General features: G+C 48.4%; 1 protein-coding gene across 1 annotated transcript in view; it reads right to left on the bottom strand.

Annotated features, from left to right (window-relative positions):
* Positions 1 to 17,503, bottom strand: part of KIFC2 (kinesin family member C2) — a 40,954-nt gene extending 23,451 nt beyond the window's left edge. The window contains exons 1-6 of the mRNA XM_028735977.2: positions 17,250 to 17,503; positions 8,751 to 8,838; positions 7,341 to 7,504; positions 5,307 to 5,562; positions 2,210 to 2,397; positions 298 to 363 (exon numbers count right to left, since the gene is read on the bottom strand). Coding sequence (XP_028591810.2) covers positions 298 to 363; positions 2,210 to 2,397; positions 5,307 to 5,562; positions 7,341 to 7,504; positions 8,751 to 8,838; positions 17,250 to 17,393 — 906 coding nt within the window. The 5' untranslated portion in view covers positions 17,394 to 17,503. The remainder of the gene's footprint in view (positions 1 to 297; positions 364 to 2,209; positions 2,398 to 5,306; positions 5,563 to 7,340; positions 7,505 to 8,750; positions 8,839 to 17,249) is intronic.
* Positions 17,504 to 22,968: the final 5,465 nt, after the last annotated feature.

Here is a 22,968-nt window from a genome sequence, read left to right on the forward strand (position 1 = left end):
CTGAGCAAACGTAACCACTGTGAGTTTAAAAAGGGGGAATGTTACTCTGCTAAATTGTGAACTTGTTAACACAAGTTGGAAAGGCTATTATCAGATAATATATCCTCTCCTGCATCCCTGAACATTCCCACAAAGCGGAATCCCTGGCAGAGGGCCATATCACCTCTGTTTCAAAACCTCCAGAGTCCTGCACTGTTCCCCACCCCCTGCTATGGGTGCTGCCCCAATACACAGGCTCAGTTCTCCCTGGTCCCGAGTGCGAGGGCCACAGGGGGAAGGGGCTCCAGCTCTCCTCACCGTGCCCATGCGAAGGCGTTCCAGCTCCTCCTCGCGCTCCTGGATCTGTTGCTTCAGCCCCTGGATCTGGTGAGGAAGGAACAAGAGGAAAGTCACCCTCCCTCTGCCCCACACTCCCTCGAACCCCACTCTTTGGGTAAAGGCAGGAAACAGACCTGCCTCATCTCGTCATGGTCTCCTTCGCACAGGATCATAGACTTGACATCTTTCCGCAGACAGAGCTGTTCCGCCTGGCCTTTGGTTTGGACTCGGTCTGACCCTTATGTTTCCCTCCCCTTATGATTTATAGGCTACTTTAAAATGAGGCTGCATTTTAAATTGCATTTTAACCTGTATTTTAAATTGGGGTTTTTTGGGGGGGGCATTATGTTTTTACTGTGATTTTATTGGTGTTAGCCGCCCTGAGCCCGGCTCTGGCCGGGGAGGGCGGGGTATAAATAAAATTTATTATTAAGAAAATTGTAAACATTTGAAAACGTTTGTAGGCTTGAATTGAAATGTTTTGTAATGTAAATATAAGTAGCTGATTTACCGATAATAAGGTGAAATATTATAATTTGACAACGGGTAAATACCGGTAAGTGCTTACAGAAATGCGAAGAATATGGAAAGTTATGTGGAAGTCTGAAAATAGGGAGGGAAGGAGGTTGATGCTCTTACAGAGTAATATATTAAGTCATAGAATTATGTAACAAAATGTGAATATGATTTAAGTGGAATACTCAATAAAAATTATTTAAAAAAATAAAAAATATTATTTATTATTATTGTTGTTGTTGTTGTTGTTGTTGTTATATCAGATAATCTCAGGGTGGTAAGGGATCCCTAAAGGTCCTCTAGACCAACCCCCCTTGCAAGGCAGGAACTGCAGTTCAAGTATCCCTGCCTCTCTGGGGTGCAACCAGATTGGGCAGCTGAGCAAAAATAAGCTAGAGTGCAGCCCTTGTGGCTAGTAGCCGCCAATAGTAGTAGTAGTAGTAGTAATGATCATAATAAATAATAATAATTTTTTATTTATACCCCGCCCTTCCCAGTTCAGAAAACCGGGCTCAGGGCAGCTAACAACAAATTTAAAACACTTAATTGATGCTACAAAAAACAGCATAAAATACGGTATAAAATGTGAATAAAAATAAAATAAAAAATCAATTTGGGGGGAAATTCATGCAATAAACATTAGATGATCCCCAGGGCTAGCTGGCTGAATTGGTCCTATTTGGGCCAGCGAGGAGACCAGGGGAGAATTAGCTGTGGGATCCCAGAGCGGGTAATCTTCATAAAAAGGGGAGGGGGCGGGAAGGAAGGGGAATAAAAGATCCAGCTAAGTTCAAGTTGAAAGGCAGGCGGAATAGCTCTGTCTTACAGGCCTGACGGAAGGAGGTTAAATCCTGAAGGGCCCTGGTCTCATGGGACAGAGCATTCCACCAGGTCGGAGCCACCACTGAGAAGGCCCTGGCCCTGGTGGAGGATAGTCTGACTTCCTTAGGGCCCGGGACCTCTAAACTATGGTTATTCATGGACCTTAAGGTCCTCCACGGGGCAGACCAGGAGAGGTGGTCCCGTAAATACGAGGGCCCTAAGTAGTAGTAGTAGTAATAATACTTTTATTATTTATACCGTGCCCATCTGGCTGGGTTTCCCCAGCCACTCCAATAGCCCTCTCCTCCTCCAATCCTCTTTTAAAGCCACTTCGGTTGCTGGCCACCACTGACTCCAGTGGCAGGGAGTTCCGCCGTTTAACTACGTACTGAGCAAAGAAGAGGATGGGCCCTATTTCACAGTGGCCTCGGCAGCTAGCTTGGCCAGCGTTCAGGGACGATGGGAACCGCTGGGCACAACGGCAAAGGGGAGGCAGCGAGACCCGGCCCCTGGCAACTACCCCCAACGCCCCCCCCCCGGCCCTCCGCCTCACCTGATGGTGGAAATTCCCAGCCAGCCGCTGCTTCTCTCTCTCCCGCACTTCCGCCTGCTGACGGAGGCCTGTCACCTCTTCTGAGAGCCGGCTCCGCTCGCCCTGGAGGGTGTTGATGGACTCCACCAGCTGGTGCACCCCAGCCGAGGACACCGGGTAGAGCAGGCAGGCTGAAGGCAGCTTCACCCCTGAGACAGAGGAGGAGAAGGGATGGAGCCCCTGGAGATGCCTCCGCAATGAATCTTAGGACCCCCAAAGGTCATCCAGCCCAACCCGCAGCAACGCAGGAATCTCAACGGAAGAATCCCTTCCCCCTCGGATGGAAGCTAATTTCGTCCAGGCTTATACATCTTCTTCAGCTTCATTGACTATGCAAAAGCCTTTGACTGTGTCGACCACAGCAAACTATGGCAAGTTCTTAAAGAAATGGGAGTGCCTGATCACCTCATCTGTCTCCTGAGAAATCTCTCTGTGGGACAAGAAGCTACAGTTAGAACTGGATATGGAACAGCTGATTGGTTCAAAATTGGGAAAGGAGTACGACAAGGCTGTATTTTGTCTCCCTGCTTATTTAATTTATATGCAGAATACATCATGCGAAAGGCTGGGCTGGATGAATCCCAAGCCGGAATTAAGATTGCTGGAAGAAATATCAACAACCTCAGATATGCAGATGACACCACCTTGATGGCAGAAAGTGAGGAGGAATTAAAGAACCTTTTAATGAGGGTGAAAGAGGAGAGCGCAAAATATGGTCTGAAGCTCAACATCAAAAAAACGAAGATCATGGCCACTGGTCCCATGACCTCCTGGCAAATAGAAGGGGAAGAAATGGAGGCAGTGAGAGATTTTACTTTCTTGGGCTCCATGATCACTGCAGATGGTGACAGCAGTCACAAAATTAAAAGACGCCTGCTCCTTGGGAGAAGGGCAATGACAGGCCTAGACAGCATCTTAAAAAGCAGAGACATCATCTTGCCAACAAATTTATAGTTCAAGCTATGGTTTTCCCAGTAGTGATGTATGGAAGCGAGAGCTGGACCATTCCCAGCTCAAGGCCACCAGCTTGAGGGACAAGCGCCAAAGCAGAAGAATTGATGCTTTTGAATTCTGGTGCTGGAGGAGTCCCATGGACTGCAAGAAGATTAAACCTCTCCATTCTGAAGGAAGCCAGCCTCAGAGATTATTCTCCCGATAATTAGCATTTGCTAATTAACAACACACGCTGGGTCCTAAAAATTGGATTGTTGAAATTATATCAATCTTTACTTCCTCGTTTGTTGCTTTTCCTATAAATCGATACAAATTGGCAGGGGAGACCTAAAGCAGCCCTGACAGGTGGCCACGCAACCTGTCAATTATGTTATTTAGTTTCCTGTCAATCATGTTGCTTACACACACACACACACACACACGAAATACAGAAGCACCTTAGATAAAAACTAGCAGAATATTGCAAAATATACAGGGGACAGAGAGGCAGATCAGTGGCCTACCCCATCCCCACCAATATTTCTCTGATGAAGATGGGAAAAATCAGAAACCGAGATGGCTTCTGTAAATCTGGGATTGTCCCTGGAAAATAGGGGCACTTGGTGGGGAGGGTGTTTGTCACCCCAGTGAGGAACCTAGGGTGGATCTTCACGCAGGAAAACCCCCGCTATAAATAAGTCATAAATTAAATTGTTATAACAAAATAAAAAATCTCTATGCAAAATCACATAGAGAAGTTTTTTGCTCTACAGCGCCATCTGGTGTTGCATGCTTATAATGCATTTAAAACGCTGCTTTTTCGGCTAATGTGGCTGAGTCCCTACTGTGCTTGGGGAGGGCACCTGGGCTTGATATTTTCACCCCCTCCCATTGCGAGAATCTCCTGATCTGATGGTGACTAGATGGCTGAGTGAGAGATGCAACACTCATGCAAGCCAGTAGTTCTTTAGTTTGCAGTAGCTATTAGAACTAAAAGGAGTTATGCTTCACAGCGAGCTTTCGCGTAATTTATACTGTGCATGAGTCTGGTGCTCACAGTGCACAGTTGTGGCTCCAGTGCACTGGGACCTGTTTTCCAGGATTGGAAGGTCTCTGAAAGTGCTCCATGATCCACGAAGAAATAAAGGAAATATTAAGAATATCATATAGTAAAAGGCCAGAGGCATTCCTTTTAGGAATTTTAAATGATGATATTCCAAAAGACAAAACTAAATTTTTCTTATACGCGACGTCTGCAGCAAGAATCCTGGTGGCTAAGTACTGGAATGGGAATCAGTTTCCCACTAGGGGAGAGTGGCTATGTAAGCTCTCAGAATACTTAGAATTAGCCAAATTGACAGACATAATAAGACAAAAACCAAAAAGTGAAGTAAAAAAAGAATGGGAGTGCCTAAATGAATACCTCAAAAGCCAAGGTTCGAGGGCAGAAATCTGGATGAGTCTGGAAGAACCTTGTGAAGTGAAAGGATATGAAAGAAGGATTTATATCTGGATGTTAGGATAGAGATGATCAGGAAAACAGGAAGACAGAATGAGAGATAAAGGAGGTGCTGTGGGATTGGTGGAAGTCAAGGTTTTGTTGTTGTTGTTGTTTTAGTGTTTATATTATTAACTTGTAAGATATGTATTTTTTTATTTTAGTTGTTGCTATTTTAGTTTTTCGAATGTTGGTTTTTGTGTGTTGTGCATTGTTATTGTTATGTGTGGAAAATACCATATTTTTTGCTCTATGAGACTCACTTTTTCCCTCCTAAAAAGTAAGGGGAAATGTGTGTGCGTCTTATGGAGCGAATGCAGGCTGCACAGCTATCCCAGAAGCCAGAACAGCAAGAGGGATCGCTGCTTTCACTGCGCAGCGATCCCTCTTGCTGTTCTGGCTTCTGAGATTCAGAATATTTTTTTTCTTGTTTTCCTCCTCCAAAAACTAGGTGCGTCTTATGGTCTGGTGTGTCTTATAGAGCAAAAAATACGGTTCTAATAAAATTTATTTAATAAAAATTTTAAAAAGGAAAAAGTGCTCCAGTCGCCTAGCCCGGTCAGGGCAGAACCAGTTACTGAGCCCAGTCGCTGCACATCGGTTGAAAGCCATACTGACATCGCTCACCTTCGTGCATCTTCTCCAGCAAGCCTTGCTGCTCAGAGATGACGCCTTCCAGGCTCTCGATGAGGCTCAGCTTGTCCTTCACCCGCTGGCGATAGGCCCTCTTCAGACCCCTCAGCTGCTTGCGGCGCCGACTCTCCTCCTTGCGCAGGCGGGAGCGGTACTCCCCGGCCTGCTCTTGCAGCTGCTGCATCTGCGCATAATGCTCCAGGAAGGAGAGGAGGTGGGAGATCACTGAGAGGAGAGGCGACTCAGGAGGCTGGTGGCAGACGGAGCAGGACCCCAGGAGGAGAGCAGGGCGGGAGACAAGAGAAAGGTCAGAAAAACAGCAACATATTGTAGAGAATCATGTAACTCTGGAGTTGGAGAGGAACCCAAGAGTCATCTAGCTCAACCCGCTGCAATAACAACAACAACAACAACAACAACAACAACAACACAACAACAACAATCTCCTGGGGTTCCAACTGGGATTCAGAAGCATCCCTGACTCCAGCTGTGGAGGCAGAGCAGAGCCATCCTGGCTTCTTCTTCTTCTTCTTCTTCTTCTTCTTCTTCTTCTTCTTCTTCTTCTTCTTCTTATTATTATTATTATTATTATTATTATTATTATTTAATAATTTATTATTTCTACCCCACCCATCTGCCTGGGCTTCCCCAACCACTCTGGGCGGCTTCCAACAAAATATTAAAATACAGTAAGGCATCGAACATTAAAAGCTTCCCTAAAGAAGGCTGCCTTCAGATGTCTTCTAAAAGTCTGGTAGTTGTTTTTCTCCTTGACATCTGGTGGGAGGGTGTTCCACAGGGCGGGTGCCACCACCGAGAAGGCCCTCTGCCTGGCTCCCTGTAACTTGGCTTCTCGCAGGGAGGGAACCGCCAGAATGCAATGCAAGAATCACAGCTAAAGAACCTTCAACACGTGGCCAGCCAACCCCAGCTAAAAAATTCCAGCGAAGGAGAGCACACCACCTTCGGAGGGAATCTGTCCTACTGACAAAGAGCTCTTACCACCAGAAAGTTCTTCCTGATGTTTAGTCGGAATCTCCTTTCTTCTGACTTGAAGCCATGGGTTCGAGTCCTACCCTCCAGAGCAAAAGCAAACAAGCTTGCTCCATCTTCCATGGGACAGCCCTTCAGATATTTGAAGATGGCTATCCTATCCCCTCCTAGTCTCCTCTTTTCCTACACCCCAACTCATGGGTAGGCAAACTAAGGCCCGGGGGCCGGATCCAGCCCAATCACCTATAAGTCCGGCCCACGGACGGTGCGGGAATCAGGGGGTTTTTCATGTGTGGAATGTCTCCTTTTATTTAAAAGCATCTCTGGGTTATTTGTGGGGCATAGGAATTTGTTCATATTTTCCCCCCCCCAAAAAAAATAATATATAGTCCAGCCCCTCACAAGGTCTCAGGGACAGTGGACTGGCCTCCTGCTGAAAAAGTTTGCTGACCCCTGGTTAAAGCCATGGTTTTCCCAGTCGTGATGTATGGAAGTGAGAGCTGGACCATCAAGAAGGCTGATTGCCGAAGAATGGATGCTATTGAGTTATGGTGCTGGAGGAGACTCTTGAGAGTCCCATGGACTGCAAGAAGATCCAACGATCCATTCTGAAGGAAATCAGCCCTGAGTGCCCACTGGAAGGACAGATCCTGCAGCTGAGACTCCAATACTTTGGCCACTTCATGAGAAGAGAAGACTCCCTGGAAAAGACCCTGATGCTGGGAAAGATGGAGGGCACAAGGAGAAGGGGACGACAGAGGACGAATCAGTTCATTTCCCCCAAAAAATATAATCCGGCCCCCTACAAGGTCTGAGGGATAGTGGACCGGCCCCCTGCTGAAGAAGTTTACTGATCCCTGTCCTAGATCCTTTCCACATGTCCTGTTGGCAAACCAGGTGTTCCCCATCTTATATTTATCCATCCAATCATTCATTTTAACTCCACATTTAATTTAATGTTTTCCACAAGGCCACTTCCCCCCCTTCCAACACCGCAGAACAAATGTGAAATGGATTTGGCGTGGGGGCACTCACCTTTCCACTGGCTGGGTCTTTTTCCCCAAGGATGGTCTTCACGGCAGCCTCCGCCTTGAGGGACCGGAACTCAGTGAGCGGAGTCGGGGCGTCCCCCAACCCAAGGCCTTCCTCCTCTTCCTCCTCTTCCTCTGTATTGTTGCTTCTGTCGCTCTCCGAGCTGCCTGTCAAGAGAAGAGACCCCTGGCCAGGGAGAAAAAGCACCAACCGGCAGCATCCTCTCTCGCGGGTTGACCCTCCCCATCAGAAAGCCTGTTTTGTTCCTGGGTGGGGAGAGACTGTGGGGAGTGGCTGTGTCCCAACCCAAGACCTGGGAACTGAGCCCAGCAGCACAGAGTCTCTCCCAAGATGTTTGGACAGCCAAACATCTGAGCTGATTCCAGAATCGCTGCACACTGGACAGGGCAATTGCCCTATTTATGATGAGGATGACTCCATCCTTAAACTGTGGGGTGTGATCCATGAGAGGCAGTCAAGTACAACATTACTTGAAATGCTAGAGAGGACATGCAAGGGAATGTTTGGTCCAGCCAGTCGAAAGTTCCTGTTCCTCCTGGCTGGAGCATCCTTCCTTTTGCATGTGACTAGAGGTGGGCGTGGCCTTACCTGTCCAGGTAACAAAAGGGCGAGTCACACAGCACACCTCTCTCTTTTTCACTTCCTTCTTCGTTTGACCAGCTAGGACTGCTCTGCTAGCTCTCAGCTAGCAGAAGCACTGAGATTATTCCCCCATATGGGGTAGATGCACATGTACATATTTGTAACTAAGTCTGCCTTCAGGGATCCAACTGTGAACTGATGTAAGTAAACTTCTTTTATTTACTTTTAATAAGATTGTGGCATCTTTATTCTTTTAAGAGGGATTCAAAGGGAATTGTATAAAGTTTTACCTCGGGTTACAGCCGCTTCAAGTTGCGTTTTTTTCGGGTTGCGGACCGCCGAAACCCAGAAGTACCAGAACGGGTTACTTCCAGGTTTCTGCGGTCATGCACGCGCAGAAGCGCTAAATCGCGCTTTGCGCATGCGCAGAAATGCTGAATCGCAACCTGCGCATGCACAGACGCAGGTTGCGAACGCTGCGGGTTGCGAATGTGCATCCCGCACGGATCACGCTCGCAACCCGAGCGTCCACTGTAATAGCGAGAGGCTGACACGAGCCTGCAACCAGCTATCTGCTGTGTATGTAAAAAGGGGGATGTAACTTTGCTACATAAAGGAACTTGCTAGCGCAAGTTTGGAAGGATATTAATAAACAGTATATCCTCTCCTTCCACCCTGAATGTTCCCACATATACAAGGCCCCATTAGGGAGGACAGGAAGACTTTGGGACTAGCCAACCATTCTGGGCTACCCTAACTTCTGCTGCTGGAGTGGGGGGGGGCGGACAGGGAGGGGTCCGGGTGACTTACTGTCCAGTTCGCTCAGCTCCTTCCAGGGGTCTTTGCTCAGGGCTTTCTTCGTCCTCCTTGATTGCTCCAGGGAAAAAGCTTTGCAGTCCTTCATGGGGTGGAAGCAACAGGAGACAAAATGTAAGAACATCTTTAAAAATATATAGCAACAGGAAATGGAGAATGCTTAGGGAAGCTTTTAATGTTTGATGTATTACAGTATTTTAATATTTTTTTTGGAAGCAGCCCAGAGTGGCTGGGGAAGCCCAGCCAGATGGGCGGGACATAAATAAATTATTATTATTATTATTATTATTATTATTATTATTATTATTATTCCCAACCTTTTTTTGCCCATGCCCTAGCTAAGCATCTGTAAAATCCTGACCCCCCCCCCCGTGACATATAATTTGTATTATTCAAAAAGTGAACTCCTTTTTTATGATGTCTTTAATTGATTTTCAAAATATACGGTAATATACATCTTAAAACAGTACAAAGTCCAAATATCGAGATTACGCTGAATCTTCCTGACATCCCCTATCCCTTCCATGGGTCCTTTTAATTCTATTTTCAACTACATATCAGTACTTCAAAAAGTGAGCTCCTATTCACATGGAGGAAACCTAAAAGGCCATTCACTGTTAACTCATACTCGAATTGCCCCGCTGTGGGGCGTGTGCCTCACACTGGGAACCACAGTCTTAGATGGAAAGGAAGAGCAAGGAATCTGTCATGCCTGGACTGAACACTGGGAAACATCAGCAGAGGGAGGAATAAATGGATATCTCTCTAGATTGATATTATGAAGAAGTCTTGTTGGCACACCTAATGGATAGATAGTTAGAAGTCACTTTTACTTATCCTTCTTTTGTGGGAATGTTCAGGGTAGCAGGAGAGGATATAGTGTTTATTAATATAAGGAGTGTCTCCACCTCCATCTGAGGTCCAGCACCGAGGGCCTTCTGGCGGTTCCCTCACTGTGAGAAGCCAAGTTACGGGGAACCAGGCAGAGGGCCTTCTCGGTAGTGGCTCCCTCCCTGTGGAACGCCCTCCCACCAGATGTCAAAGAGAACAACAACTACCAGACTTTTAGAAGACATCTGAAGGCAGCCCTGTTTAGGGAAGCTTTTAATGTTTGATGTATTATACTATTTTAATATTTTTTTAATATTTTTCCCAGAGTGGCTGGGGAAGCCCAGCCAGATGGGCAGGGTATAAATAATAAATTATTATGATTATTATGATTATTATTATTATTATTATTATTATTATTATTATTATTATTATATCCTTCCTAACTTGTACTAGGGATGCGGGTGGCGCTGTGGGTTAAACCACAGAGCCTAGGACTTGCCAATCAAAAGGTCAGCGGTTCAAATCCCCGTGACGGGGTGGGCTCCTGTTGCTCGGTCCCTGCTCCTGCCAACCTAGCAGTTCGAAAAGTGCACGTCAAAGTGCAAGTAGATAAATAGGTACCGTTCCGCTCCTATTAGGTCCAGTCATGACCGACTCTGGGGTTGCAGTGCTCATTTCACTTTATTGGCCGAGGGAGCCGGCGTACCGCTTCCGGGTCATGTGGCCAGCATGACTAAGCCGCTTCTGGTGAACCAGAGCAGCGCACGGAAATGCCGTTCACCTTCCCGCAAGAGCAGTACCTATTTATCTACTTGCACTTTGAGGTGCTTTCGAACTGCTAGGTGGGCAGGAGCAGGGACCGAGCAACGGGAGCTCACCCCGTCGCGGGGATTCGAACCGCCAACCTTCTGATCAGCAAGTCCTAGGCTCTGTGGTTTAACCCACAGCGCCACCCGTGCCCTGAAAGAACTTAACATGAAGCAAATGTAACATGAAGTATGACTGTACACAGTGTCAATCCTGAAGGCAGGCTTAAAGATTTAAAGTTACAAATAGCAACATGTGGATTTACCCCATATGGGGGACAATACCTGTTCTGCTGTTGCCTGAAAGCCAACAGAGCAGTCCTAGCTGGAAGCAGACAAAAGGAGAAAGAGGAAAAAGGGAGGGAGTGCAGTGTGACTTGTCCTTTTGTTACCTGGACAGGTAAGGCCACGCCCACCTCTGGTCACCTGCAAGAGGAAGGATGCTCCAGGCCAGGGTAACAGGAAGTTTCGACTAGCTGGACCAAACATCCCCTTGCATGTCCACTCTAGCAAAACAAGGAATGTAGTACTTGACTGCTACCTGTGGACCACATCCGACATCTTTCTACGTTGTTATTACTCTTATCTTTCTCTCAGTATTCTATTCTATTTTATCTTACTGTATGACCTAAGGTAAAGGTAAAGGTAAAGGGACCCCTGACCATTAGGTCCTGTGGTGGCCGACTCTGGGGTTGCGGCGCTCATCTCGCTTTATTGGCCGAGGGAGCCGGCGTACAGCTTCCGGGTCATGTGGCCAGCAGGACTAAGCCGCTTCTGGCGAACCAGAGCAGCACACGGAAACACTATATACCTTCCCACCAGAGCGGTACCTATTGATCTACTTGCACTTTGAGGTGCTTTCGAACTGCTAGGTTGGCAGGAGCTGGGACTGAGCAACGGGAGCTCACCCCGTGGCAGGGATTTGAACCGCCGACCTTCTGATCAGCAAGTCCTAGGCTCTGTGGTTTAACCCACAGCACCACCCGCGTCCCTATCAATGGCTACTATAATAATAATAATAATAATAATAATAATAATATAGTAATACAGCAATACTTCTGAAGGCCAATTGCTGAGAATTGCTGAGAACCCCAGGAAGGCAGAGTCGCTCTTGTGTTCGAATCCTGCTTGCAGGTTCCCCTTTGGTTGCCCCCCCCCCCCCCGGTGAGAACAGGACGATGGACTAGATGGGTCCCCTGGCATGATCCAAAAGGTTCTCCTTATGTTCTTAGCAGGGGCCACAGGGCCTTAGAGTTGTCCGTGAGGTGTGTACGTGAGGAAATCATGGCGTTGGAAAATAACCGGCGACGCCTGGCCTCACCCTGCCTCCACCCTGAACGTCAGCTTCTCTAGGATTTGTGCCCATTCTCAAACAATTCCCCCCCACTCCTGGCTCCGACGCTTCATTTCCCCCACAATTAGGGGCCCTTCCCTGGCAGTGATGCTCTGATGGGCTTCTGCCAAACCAACCGTCACTCCAGGCAGCGAAAGGAGCATTAGAAATGGAAGCTGTCACAAACACAAACATCTCTCCACTTTCCTTGACAGAGTCAATTGCTCTGTCAGTGACAGAGATTGTGGGAGTGTTCCCTTGTATTTAAAGTCAAAGCAGAGGCAGTTGTGAATTTGCATGACAGGGTGCGTGTAAGTGAGGAATGGCCCAGAGTTCATTTATTCACACACACACACACACACACACACACACAGTCTCTCTAGCCGACAGGCCTCAAATGCCCCCCTTCCCGTCAGCTGTAGCTGCCTGGCCACCCTAGTCGGGAAGCAGCTCCGTTTCCACGGCAACAGGCGCCATGGAAACCGCATCACTGAGCGATGGGCCTGTTTGTCAGAGGCCTCTGCCTGTGGATGAGCAGATCCAGATTTATAGCATCTCTCCACACATGGCAAGCAACTGACGGGCATCTGCCCTCTGGGGTGAAGGAGCAATGTGGGAATAAATACTTTGAAGGGCAGGGAAATAAAGAGGTCTTGCAGGAACAGCGGCTGTCGAGCGGGACTGATTTGAGCCTGGCTTAGCAGCACTTAGCTCTGAAATCTTTTTTTTTATGCCAGTAGGAGATCTTTTTCTGTCTGAAGGTTGCATTCCTTTCTGGGATACCTTTCGAGGGAAAATGGGCAAGGGAAGGAATGTTAGCTTTGTACAGTGGGCTAGTTTCTACACACACCTCTCGCACCTCTATATTCTCCTTACAGGCAAACACAGGGAAATATCAGCACATTATCCAAACAGACACAAATATTTGTGGGGCCAGGCAGGGCCAGTGAGTACACTGGTCAAAGGGTCAGATAAGGAGGCTTGGGCACCTGGACCTGAAGTTCCCCACCTGTGCAGTAAGGCTTGAGACACCTGATGCATGAATAAAAATGGTACCTCTGAGCATGCACAGAGTACCTTTCTCCCAACACTGAGTAGCAGCAACAAGCTCCCAATCATCAGATGCTACAGTCATTCACACTTTATTGGACTTCCTGGACTTCGAATGCAAGAAAGAATAGTATGAAATATACATGCATGGTCTTTTTTAAAATACATGTGATAAGGGTTACATGTGTCTGTTTACATGGGCAAACTTTCTACTCTGCAGCAGTTGTGTGTGATAAATCCATAGTGCGAGCAGAGCATGCCTGAGTAGGTCAAGCATTCGGGTCACAGAAACAAGGCATTTATTGACTGCTCGACTTGCAGGCTGCATAGATGACACCCAAAGGATTTGTTGAGGCAGATCAACAACAGTCACCTCAGAAGGTCCCTGAATGTGGCCTTCCAGGCAATGATCATTTATATGATTTATTTACAGTGGTACCTCGGTTTAAGAACAGCCCGGTTTAAGAACGATTTGGTTTACAAACACAGCAAAACTGGAAATAGTGTCCTGGTTTGAGAACTTTACTTTGGTGTAAGAACGGAATCCAAATGGTGAAAGGGCACCGGCGGTGGGAGGCCTCATTAGGGAAAGCGCGCTTAGATTTAAGAACGGCTTCAGTTTAAGAACAGACTTCTGGAACGAATAAAGTTCGTAAACCGAGGTACCACTGTATTTTATTTCTTTGGCAAATTCATGGAGGAGAGAGTTATTTGGCTGGCCTTTGGGAGAACAGGATTCTGGACTCGATCCAGCAAGGCTCTTCTTAGTTTCTTACCCTCCCTTTGCCCTAAGGACCCTGGGCAGGTTGCAACAGATTAAAACCCAGTATTAAAAGCAGTTTAAAAGGTATTACAGACACAGGACAAGAAGCAGAGATCTCAGGTGTCAAAGAGTTTTGCCACGGACCCCCTTTTCCGTTGTGTGATGAGAAGATCCCCTATAATAGAAACATAGAACTGCAGAGTCCAACCCCCTGAAATGCAGGAATCTTTTGCCCAGACCCTGCTTATTTAACTTATATGCAGAATTCATCATGCGAAAGGCTGGGCTGGATGAATCCCTAGCTGGAATTAAGATTGCCGGAAGAAATATCAACAACCTCAGATATGCAGATGACACAACCTTGATGGCAGAAAGTGAGGAGGAATTAAAGAACCTTTTAATGAGGGTAAAAGAGGAGAGCGCAAAATATGAAGCTCAACATCAAAAAACTGAAGATCGTGGCCACTGGGCCCATCACCTCCTGGCAAATAGAAGGGGAAGAAATGGAGGCAGTGAGAGATTTTACTTTCTTGGGCTCCATGATCACTGCAGATGGTGACAGCAGCCACGAAATTAAAAGACGCCTGCTTCTTGGGAGAAAAGCAATGATAAACCTAGACAGCATCTTAAAAAGCAGAGACATCACCTTGTCAACAAAGGTCCATATACAGTTCAAGCTATGGTTTTCCCAGTAGTGATGTATGGAAGTGAGAGCTGGACCATCAAGAAGGCTGATCGCCGAAGAATTGATGCTTTTGAATTCTGGTGCTGGAGGAGACTCTTGAGAGTCCCATGGACTGCGAGAAGATCCAACCTCTCCATTCTGAAGGAAATCAGCCCTGAGTGCTCACTGGAAGGACAGATCCTGAAGCTGAGGCTCCAATACTTTGGCCACCTCATGAGAAGAGAAGACTCCCTGGAAAAGACCCTGATGTTGGGAAAGATGGAGGGCACAAGGAGAAGGGGATGACAGAGGATGAGATGGTGGGACAGTGTTCTTGAAGCTACCAGCATGAGTTTGACCAAACTGCGGGAGGCAGTGGAAGACAGGAGGGCCTGGCGTGCTCTGGTCCAGGGGGTCACGAAGAGGCGGACACGACTAAACAACAACAAGGACTCGAACCCTGACCCTGAGAGCCTCGTTCTCTACCGACTGAGCTATACTCTGCATGCCGTCATTTCTTCCTGTCCCTGCTCCTCCGCCTCTCTCCAAAACAGCCATTAGCTATTCCCCTTCAAGAGACATAAATAAGCCACAAGCATCACATTCTCTGGCCTGTCAAGCCGACCGAAATTCTTTCCCTCTGAAGAATCCCAGCCCTTTCTGTTCTCCTCCCCAGAGTGACAGGACTTCAGGGTGGAAAAGAGACAGCTTGCAGCATGTCACATCCTACAGAACTTTTATGTCCTCTGCAGCTCTTCCCAGACGCTGCTCACCCACTGGTCTTTGGCACGACTCCTTGCAGAAGCCTCGAAGGGGACCCAATTTCCATCCCTCAGCCTCCGCAACCGACAGACAATGGACCATGAAAAATGTGCAGACCTTTGGATGAACTCACGCATGCGTGGAAGGAGTTGGGGAAATCTGGTTCCCAGGGAGAAAACGACATTCCCAACCCAAGAGGCAGAAAAGGCAGGGATGGGAGACTGAGGATTTGGGTGGGTGGGCAGCCAGTAAGGTACGAGGGGGCACCGATTACACAAATACACACACACACCCTGTGCACACACAAGACACCCCTCCATGTGTCCCATGACACTGAAAATCGGGCTCAGCTTGGGTGGGTTATTTGCATGTTCACCCAGATCATGTCCGCAGCGACTCAACTCTTTGGTTCCACTCCACACAGGTGAATTTCTGGCATCTAGTAATTTAGTTAGTTTTGTGGAGATTTTCATTTTATAAAAAGAAAAAAGAAGCCAAAAAGAAACTCTTCTAACAGACAAAAATTAAAAGATGAATACTGAAACCGTAAAATAAAATAAGAATGAGTCCCATTGTACATGAGTTAAAATATCAAAGTAAATAATATTAGCTTTGTCTGATTATTGAGTCTAGCTGCAGGTCTCCTGTATCTAGGGATCAGCTCTCTGTTCCATGCCTCCTACATTTACTCTTCAGAGGCAGTGTGGTGTAGTGGTTAAAGTGTTGGAATAAGACCTGGGAGAGAGCTGGGTTCAAATCTGATGTTGGGAAAGATGGAGGGCACAGGGAGAAGGGGACGACAGAGGACAAAGATGGCTGGACAGTGTTCTTGAAGCTACCAGCATGAGTTTGACCAAACTGCGGGAGGCAGTGGAAGACAGAAGTGCCTGGTGTGCTCTGGTCCAGGGGGTCACGAAGAGGCGGACACGGCTAGATGACTCAACAACAACAACAACAACAACAATATGCATGTGTGCTTGGGCCCAGGGTCTTTTGCCTCACCATCCCCACTACTGACTCCCTGTTGCTAAAGGGACCCCTGACCATTAGGTCCAGTCGTGACCGACTCTGGGGTTGTGGCGCTCATCTCGCTTTATTGGCCGAGGGAGCCGGCGTACAGCTTCCAGGTCATGTGGCCAGCAGGACTAAGCCGCTTCTGGCGAACCAGAGCAGTGCACAGAAATGCCGTTTACCTTCCCACTGGAGTGGTACCTATTTATCTACTTGCACTTCATGCTTTCGAACTGCTAGGTTGGCACGAGCTGGGACCGAGCAACGGGAGCTCACCCTGTCACGGGGATTCAAACCGCCAACCTTCTGATCGGCAAGCCCTAGGCTCTGTGGTTTAACCCACAGCACCACCCGCATCCCAGGCAACTCCCTGTTGCTACTCTGCTTCGGGATAAAAAGGGGGGAAAGTGTCCCGGGATTCATTGGAAAAAAATCTGGTAACCATAGACTAAGGCAGGTTGGAGGGAGCTCACCCCACCCCACTCCTGGTCCTGCCTTCTGCAGCCTGACTCCAGCCAGCTGCTTAGGAATGGGCACAAACATCTGAGGCCAAGGGAGAAAATGCCAGGGTCCTCAGCACCTCCAGACCTCCGGTCTGAATGAGGGCAGCCCTTCAGGGAAGCATCGCAGCCCATTCAGCAATGCAGCAAAAATCGGAGGCAGAAATGGGCAGGGGGCCAGAGCTCCCCGGCAGGGCGTCTGCCTTGCAAGGGGAAGGTCCCGGGTTCAAGTCCCGCGGGCACCTCCAAAGACAGAGGGGGGAGACGGGAGACGCCTGTCTGAAAGCCCTGAATTCACTCTTCCACCCCCGTCCTCCAGGCTGGTCTGGGCACAACCCGATGAAGAGAGGCACCGTCCTGACGTTGCGCCCCACACCGCTGGCACGTACTGGCCCCATAGTAGGGGTGCCAACTGAAATAAAATATGGGGGGGAGGCAGACAAGCCCCGCCCCACCTAATCCACACGCACGCCATTTAAACCTAATCCACACGCACGCCATTTAAACACGCACGCAATTTGGGGGGCGGCACTCAAATATTTTATTGGAGGGCGGCAAGGGACCTTGGCTCCTATGCCCCATAGCTAGGAGTGGGGTGCAACACGGAGGGCGACGACATCCCCATCTGGAACCAGCCCCCCACAGCAGGCACCCCCAAAGGACGCCCGCGACATCCACAGCGCCACCCGCGATGCCAGGCTGCCACCCGCGCCCCCTTTCCTCCTTTGCCCCGCGGAACGCCCAGCCACAGGACCGGTGCCTTGTCGCCTTACCTGGGGAGCGCCGTCCTGCCCGTCGGGGGGCTGCTGCTGCTGCCCCTTTGCCCCCCCTTCCTCCTCCTCCTCCTCCTCCTCGCCGCCATCCTTCTTGAAGAGGGTGTAGAAGATGTAGACCAGCAGCGAGTAAAAGGCGTACATGGGGGCTCCGTGGCAACCGAGCCCCCAAATCCGCGGCGCCCACCTGGAGAGGCGACCCCCGCAAAACCCCCGCGCTCCGCTCAGCAGCAGCAGCCGCAGCAACCACAGCAGCAGCAGCGGAGCAGGAGGAAAAGGAGGCGGCCCCGGCGGCTGGAGGTGCCCCGCCCGGCCCGCCGCGCCCCGCCTTCCGGCCCGCCGCAGCCTGAATCGGAGTCACCGGGAGGGCCGGGCCGGGCGGGAGCGGCGGGAGGGCGAGGGGGGCGCGGCTCCTTCTCCCTCTCCTTCTCCTTCTCCTCCTCCTTTTTCTCCTTCTCCTTTTCCTTCTCCTTCTCCTCCTTTTTCTCCTTCTCCCTCTCCTTCTCCTCCTCCTTCTCTTTCTCCTTCTCCTCCTCCTCCTCCTCCTTCTCTACCTTCTCCTTCTCCTTCTTCTCCTTTTCCTTCTCCTCCTCCTTTTTCTCCTTCTCCCTCTCCTTCTCTTTCTCCTCCTCCTTCTCTTTCTCCTTCTCCTCCTCCTCCTCCTCCTCCTCCTTCTCTACCTTTTTCTCCTTCTCCTCCTCCTCTTGCCCAGAAGATGCCACCCCCGTCGGAGGCAGGGCTGAGCCGGCCGCAGGGATGGCACCGGGGCCGGAGGAGCGCATCCCTGGGCCACCGCTGCCGCGCCCCGCGAGGTCTTCCCTGCTTCTCCCCCCCAGGCAGCAGCCGGGAGGTCCCCGCCAGCCCCGAGTGCCGCAGTGGCGGGGCAGCTGCTCTGCAGGCCGAAGGACACGGGTTCGGTCCCCAGGGGGCCTGGCTTGCGGGTTTCCTGTTCAGGTCATCTGCTTGGCCAGGTGAGGACGGGATGATGGCCCAGGTGGGCCAGGGGCCTCATCCAGCAGGATCTCCTGCTGTTCTTAACAGAGCAGGGGAGGCTTGCCGTGGTTACTACTAGCCAGAATGGCTATGCTCTTGTCTCCATAACTGGCATTATGAGTGCCCGTTGCTGGAGACCACAGAAAGGAAATAGTGGCTCTTGGGGTCGGATCCTGCTGGCAGGTTTCCCATAATGGGCATCTGGTCCAGAGATGCCAACCTGAATAAAATATGGAGGATGGGCAGGTAAGCCCTACCCCACATAATCGATTCCAAGACACAGCACGCATGCACACACACACTATTTGAATGGCAATGCCCATCAACTTTGGGTGGGGCTCAGCATCAACCGCCTCAAATATTTTATTGGGAACCCCTAGGAGTTGGCCAGGATGCGGGTGACACTGTGGGTTAAACCACAGAGCCTAGGGCTTGCCGATCAGAAGGTCGGCGGTTCGAATCCCTGCGACAGGGTGAGCTCCCGTTGCTCGGTCCCTGCTCCTGCCAACCTAGCAGTTCGGAAGCACGTCAAAGTGCAAGTAGATAAATAGGTACCGCTCTGGCGGGAAGGTAAACGGCGTTTCCGTGCGCTGCTCTGGTTCGCCAGAAGCGACTTAGTCATGCTGGCCACATGACCCGGAAGCTGTACACCGGCTCCCTCGGCCAATAAAGCGAGATGAGCGCTGCAACCCCAGAGTCGGCCACGACTGGACCTAATGGTCAGGGGTCCCTTTACCTTTTTATTTGGAACTCACTTGGCCAGACCCGGGGAGGTTAACATCCCAGATTATGGCCAAAGTTAATGTAAGAACACAATTAGGCCAGTGACCCACCCAACTTCTCACAGTAGCCAACTCCTAATGGTAGTTTTTGAGCTTTTGGGGATTGAAGTTGCATATACTGCCACGGGGGCTGGATTAAATCGACCGGTGGGGCTGGATTAGGCCCCCGAAACAGACTTTGGACATGCCTGAAAAGAGAGGTGGTCCTTGAGGTTTTGAGGTCCTGAGCCGTTTTAAGGACATACAATTCAAAACGATCACATTGAATTGGACCTGGAAATAAACAGGCAGCCAGTGTAATTGGGCTGGTGCAGGGCCAGCAGTCTATGGCGTTGCAATTAGAGACCCAGCATGGCATAGTGGTTAGCGTGTTAGGCTAAGACCCGAGAGACCCAGGTTCAAATCCCCATGCAGCCACGAAGCTCCCTGGGGGACCTTGGGGGCCAGTCGGTGCCTCTCAACCTGACCTCCCTCACAGGGTTGGGGAGGGTGTAGAATGAGAAGCAGGTGGAAGAACCACGTAGGGCCTTTTCAGCACTGGCTCCGGCCTGGTGGAGCGCTCTGTCTCATGAGACCAGGGCCCTGCAGGATCTGATTCCTTTCCGCAGGGCCTGTAAGACAGAGTTGTTCCGCCTGGCCTTTGGCTTGGAATCCACTTGATCCCCTCCCCGTCTTTCCTTTTTCCTTTCTCCTTCTGTGATGGAACTCCTATTTGGGGACTTCCCTGGCTTTTTTTTCTGGCTCACGTAGGACCAGTCTGGATAGTTGGCCTTGGTGAAGACTTGATGTTTTCATCCCCAAAAAGTTTTTGATTTGAGTTTCTACTGAAACGAGGCTGCATTTTAATGTTGTACTTTAATCTTGTTTTTTTAAGTTGTATTTCAATCAATTGTTTTTATATCTGGTGTTAGCCGCCCTGAGCCCGGTCTTGGCTGGGGAGGGTGGGGTATAAATAAAATTTATTAGGAGGAGGAGGAGGAGGAGGTCACCTGCAGCTCCTTGGAGGAAAAGGTAGGATGTCAACAGGATAAAACAAACCTTAAATGCCATGACCTGTCCTTTGCATCTCAACATGCAAGCATCTCAGACAGAGGATGCAAAAGGGTCCATGCAGGATCCCTAGTGGGACACCTGCTTGGCATGCAGAGGATGTCTCTGCACTGCTGGAGAGCTGCCTCTCTCAGCTCCGGCAATGCAGAGGCTGCTGACGGCAGCAGAATCTCACAGGCTGGTCCTGCTGGGAGAAAGCAGCCCCTTCACTCCTGCTGCAAAGATGGAACCAGACTTGGCGACAGCCCTATAGGAAAGAGCCTCAGGAGCTGTGCTTTGCATGCAGAAGGCAGCAGACCCAACCACCAGGGGGTGAACAATTTGCAGACTCAGCATACAGAATAGGAGAACAAGAAGAACATACGTTTAAAGATTGGAAAACGTTTATTGAATATATTGGAAATAACTGTGTACAGCTGAAAATGCTGGCAGCATTCAGATCAATTCAACAGGGTAAATAAGTTTTGATGGATGCAATAATGGGATAGTGAGTGGTATAGTTTTTGTAAAATAAGCAGGGATTTGTAAAATGATATGTAAAATGAATGTAAAATGAACCGTGAAAAGAGAAGAAGGGAAGTCATTGATATCTTAAGAATGTAAAATGAGTATTTTAATTTGTAAAACAGAAAATTTAATAAAAACTAGATATAGATAGATGGATAGATATAGATGATAGATAGATAGATAGATAGATAGATAGATAGATAGATAGATGATGATAGATGATGATAGATAGATAGATAGATAGATAGATAGATAGATAGATAGATAGATGATATAGAGATAGATGATAGATAGATGATAGATAGATAGATGATAGATAGATAGATAGATAGATAGATAGATAGATAGATAGATAGATAGATGATATAGAGATAGATGATAGATAGATAGATAGATGATAGATAGATAGATAGATAGATAGATAGATAGATAGATAGATAGATATAGATAGTTGATAGATAGATAGAGATAGATAGATGATAGATGATAGATAGATGATAGATAGATGATAGATAGATAGATAGATGATAGATAGATAGATAGATAGATAGATAGATAGATAGATAGATGATAGAGATATAGATAGATGATAGATAGATAGATAGATAGATAGATAGATAGATAGATAGATAGATAGATGAGAGAGAGAGAAACAACCTCTGGGAGAAATATATATATATATATATATATGCAGGTTTTGGTGTCCTCGGGTGTCTTCCCGTGTAAAAGTTGGGGTGTCTAGGCGACGTTTCGACGAGGTCTCACTCGTCATCTTCAGGCTGGTGCTTTCGGCTTCTTGTTACTGGAACAGAGCAGGATCTCAGTGTTTGAGTTCCTATAAATACTGTTGAGGGGTGTGGTGTATAGCCTCCAATGTTCTGGGCCGAGAGGAAGTTCCCAGGCTAGTGTGCCTTTTCTTCTTTTGTTCCTTAGTTGCTTGAGGGATATCTTGAGTGATTTCTTGAGTGATATCCTGAGTACCACTTAGGTGGGTCATTAGGTGTGGATTAGTTGCTAAAGCCTTTGTGTCTTGACCTCTTGAACTTTGTGAAGAGTTTTTCTGAGAAGATGGCTGTAGTTGTGCTCTGGCTTGGCTTCGTGTATAGGGGCGAGCTGTGGTTTTGTGGCCTGTGCCAGCCAGATCTGTGTAGGGATTGCAGGGGGGTGCAGCATCCGGAGGTGCCATCATGGTTTGGCTACTGGATGGTGTCTGTAATTTATCTGTGGAGAGGGTCTGGGTTTGGTACACCACACCCCTCAACAGTATTTATAGGAACTCAAACACTGAGATCCTGCTCTGTTCCAGTAACAAGAAGCCGAAAGCACCAGCCTGAAGATGACGAGTGAGACCTCGTCGAAACGTCGCCTAGACACCCCAACTTTTACACGGGAAGACACCCGAGGACACCAAAACCTGCATACCTATACCCGTGAAAATCTACGAAAGCATATATATATATATACATACATATATAAAATATAAAATTGTCCAGTAGCACAATCTTTAGATACCTGAAGAAGTGTGCATGCACATGAAAGCTCATACCAAAAACAAACTTAGTTGGTCTCTGTTACTGGACTATATATATATTTATATCTATATAGATATATATCTATATATTTCTACTGCGTCAGACCAAGACGGCCACCTAGGACCTCCTGGGAGGGTCTTCATGGAGAGCCACTGCCAGCCAGTCTGAGATGGACCCAGGATCTGATTCAGTGCAAGGCAGTTCCCCGTGTTCCTAACCCTCTCTGGCAAGAATCCAGAGCCCAGAAACATTCACAAGGAATGGGATTTCATAGAACCGTAGAACTGTAGCGTTGGAAGGGGACCAAAGGGAATCCTGCAATACGGGAATCGCAGTAGAAGAATCCCTGATTTTGCCTGGGCGAGCTGCAGAGAAGACTTTGGCATGGGCTCTGCAGACAGTGCCCACAACGAAGAGCTGTGTGCCACTCAAATTAATTCTGCAGGTAAAGCCCTCCCACCAGATGTCAAAGAGAACAACAACTACCAGACTTTTAGAAGACATCTGAAGGCAGCCCTGTTTAGGGAAGCTTTTAATGTTTAACAGACTATTGTATTTTAATATTCTGTTGGAAGCCGCCCAGAGTGGCTGGGGAAGTCCTGCCAGATGGGTGGGGTATAAATAATATATGATGATGATGATGCCAGCAGAACGTTAAGTGGCAAAAATGTCACCGCTGAAGTTCCTCCCCATCACACAGCTGTTAAAGGACACAGCAGTCCTGCCCCAAAAGAAGTTGGATGCTTTAACTGAGACAAAATTTAAAAATTCCTTCCAGCAGCACCTTTGTTGTTTAGTCGTTTAGTTGTGTCCGACTCTTCGTGACCCCCTGGACCAGAGCACGCCAGGCACTCC

The sequence above is a fragment of the Podarcis muralis genome, chromosome 8 (assembly GCF_964188315.1).
Source record: "Podarcis muralis chromosome 8, rPodMur119.hap1.1, whole genome shotgun sequence".
Taxonomy (NCBI): Eukaryota; Metazoa; Chordata; class Lepidosauria; order Squamata; family Lacertidae; genus Podarcis; species Podarcis muralis.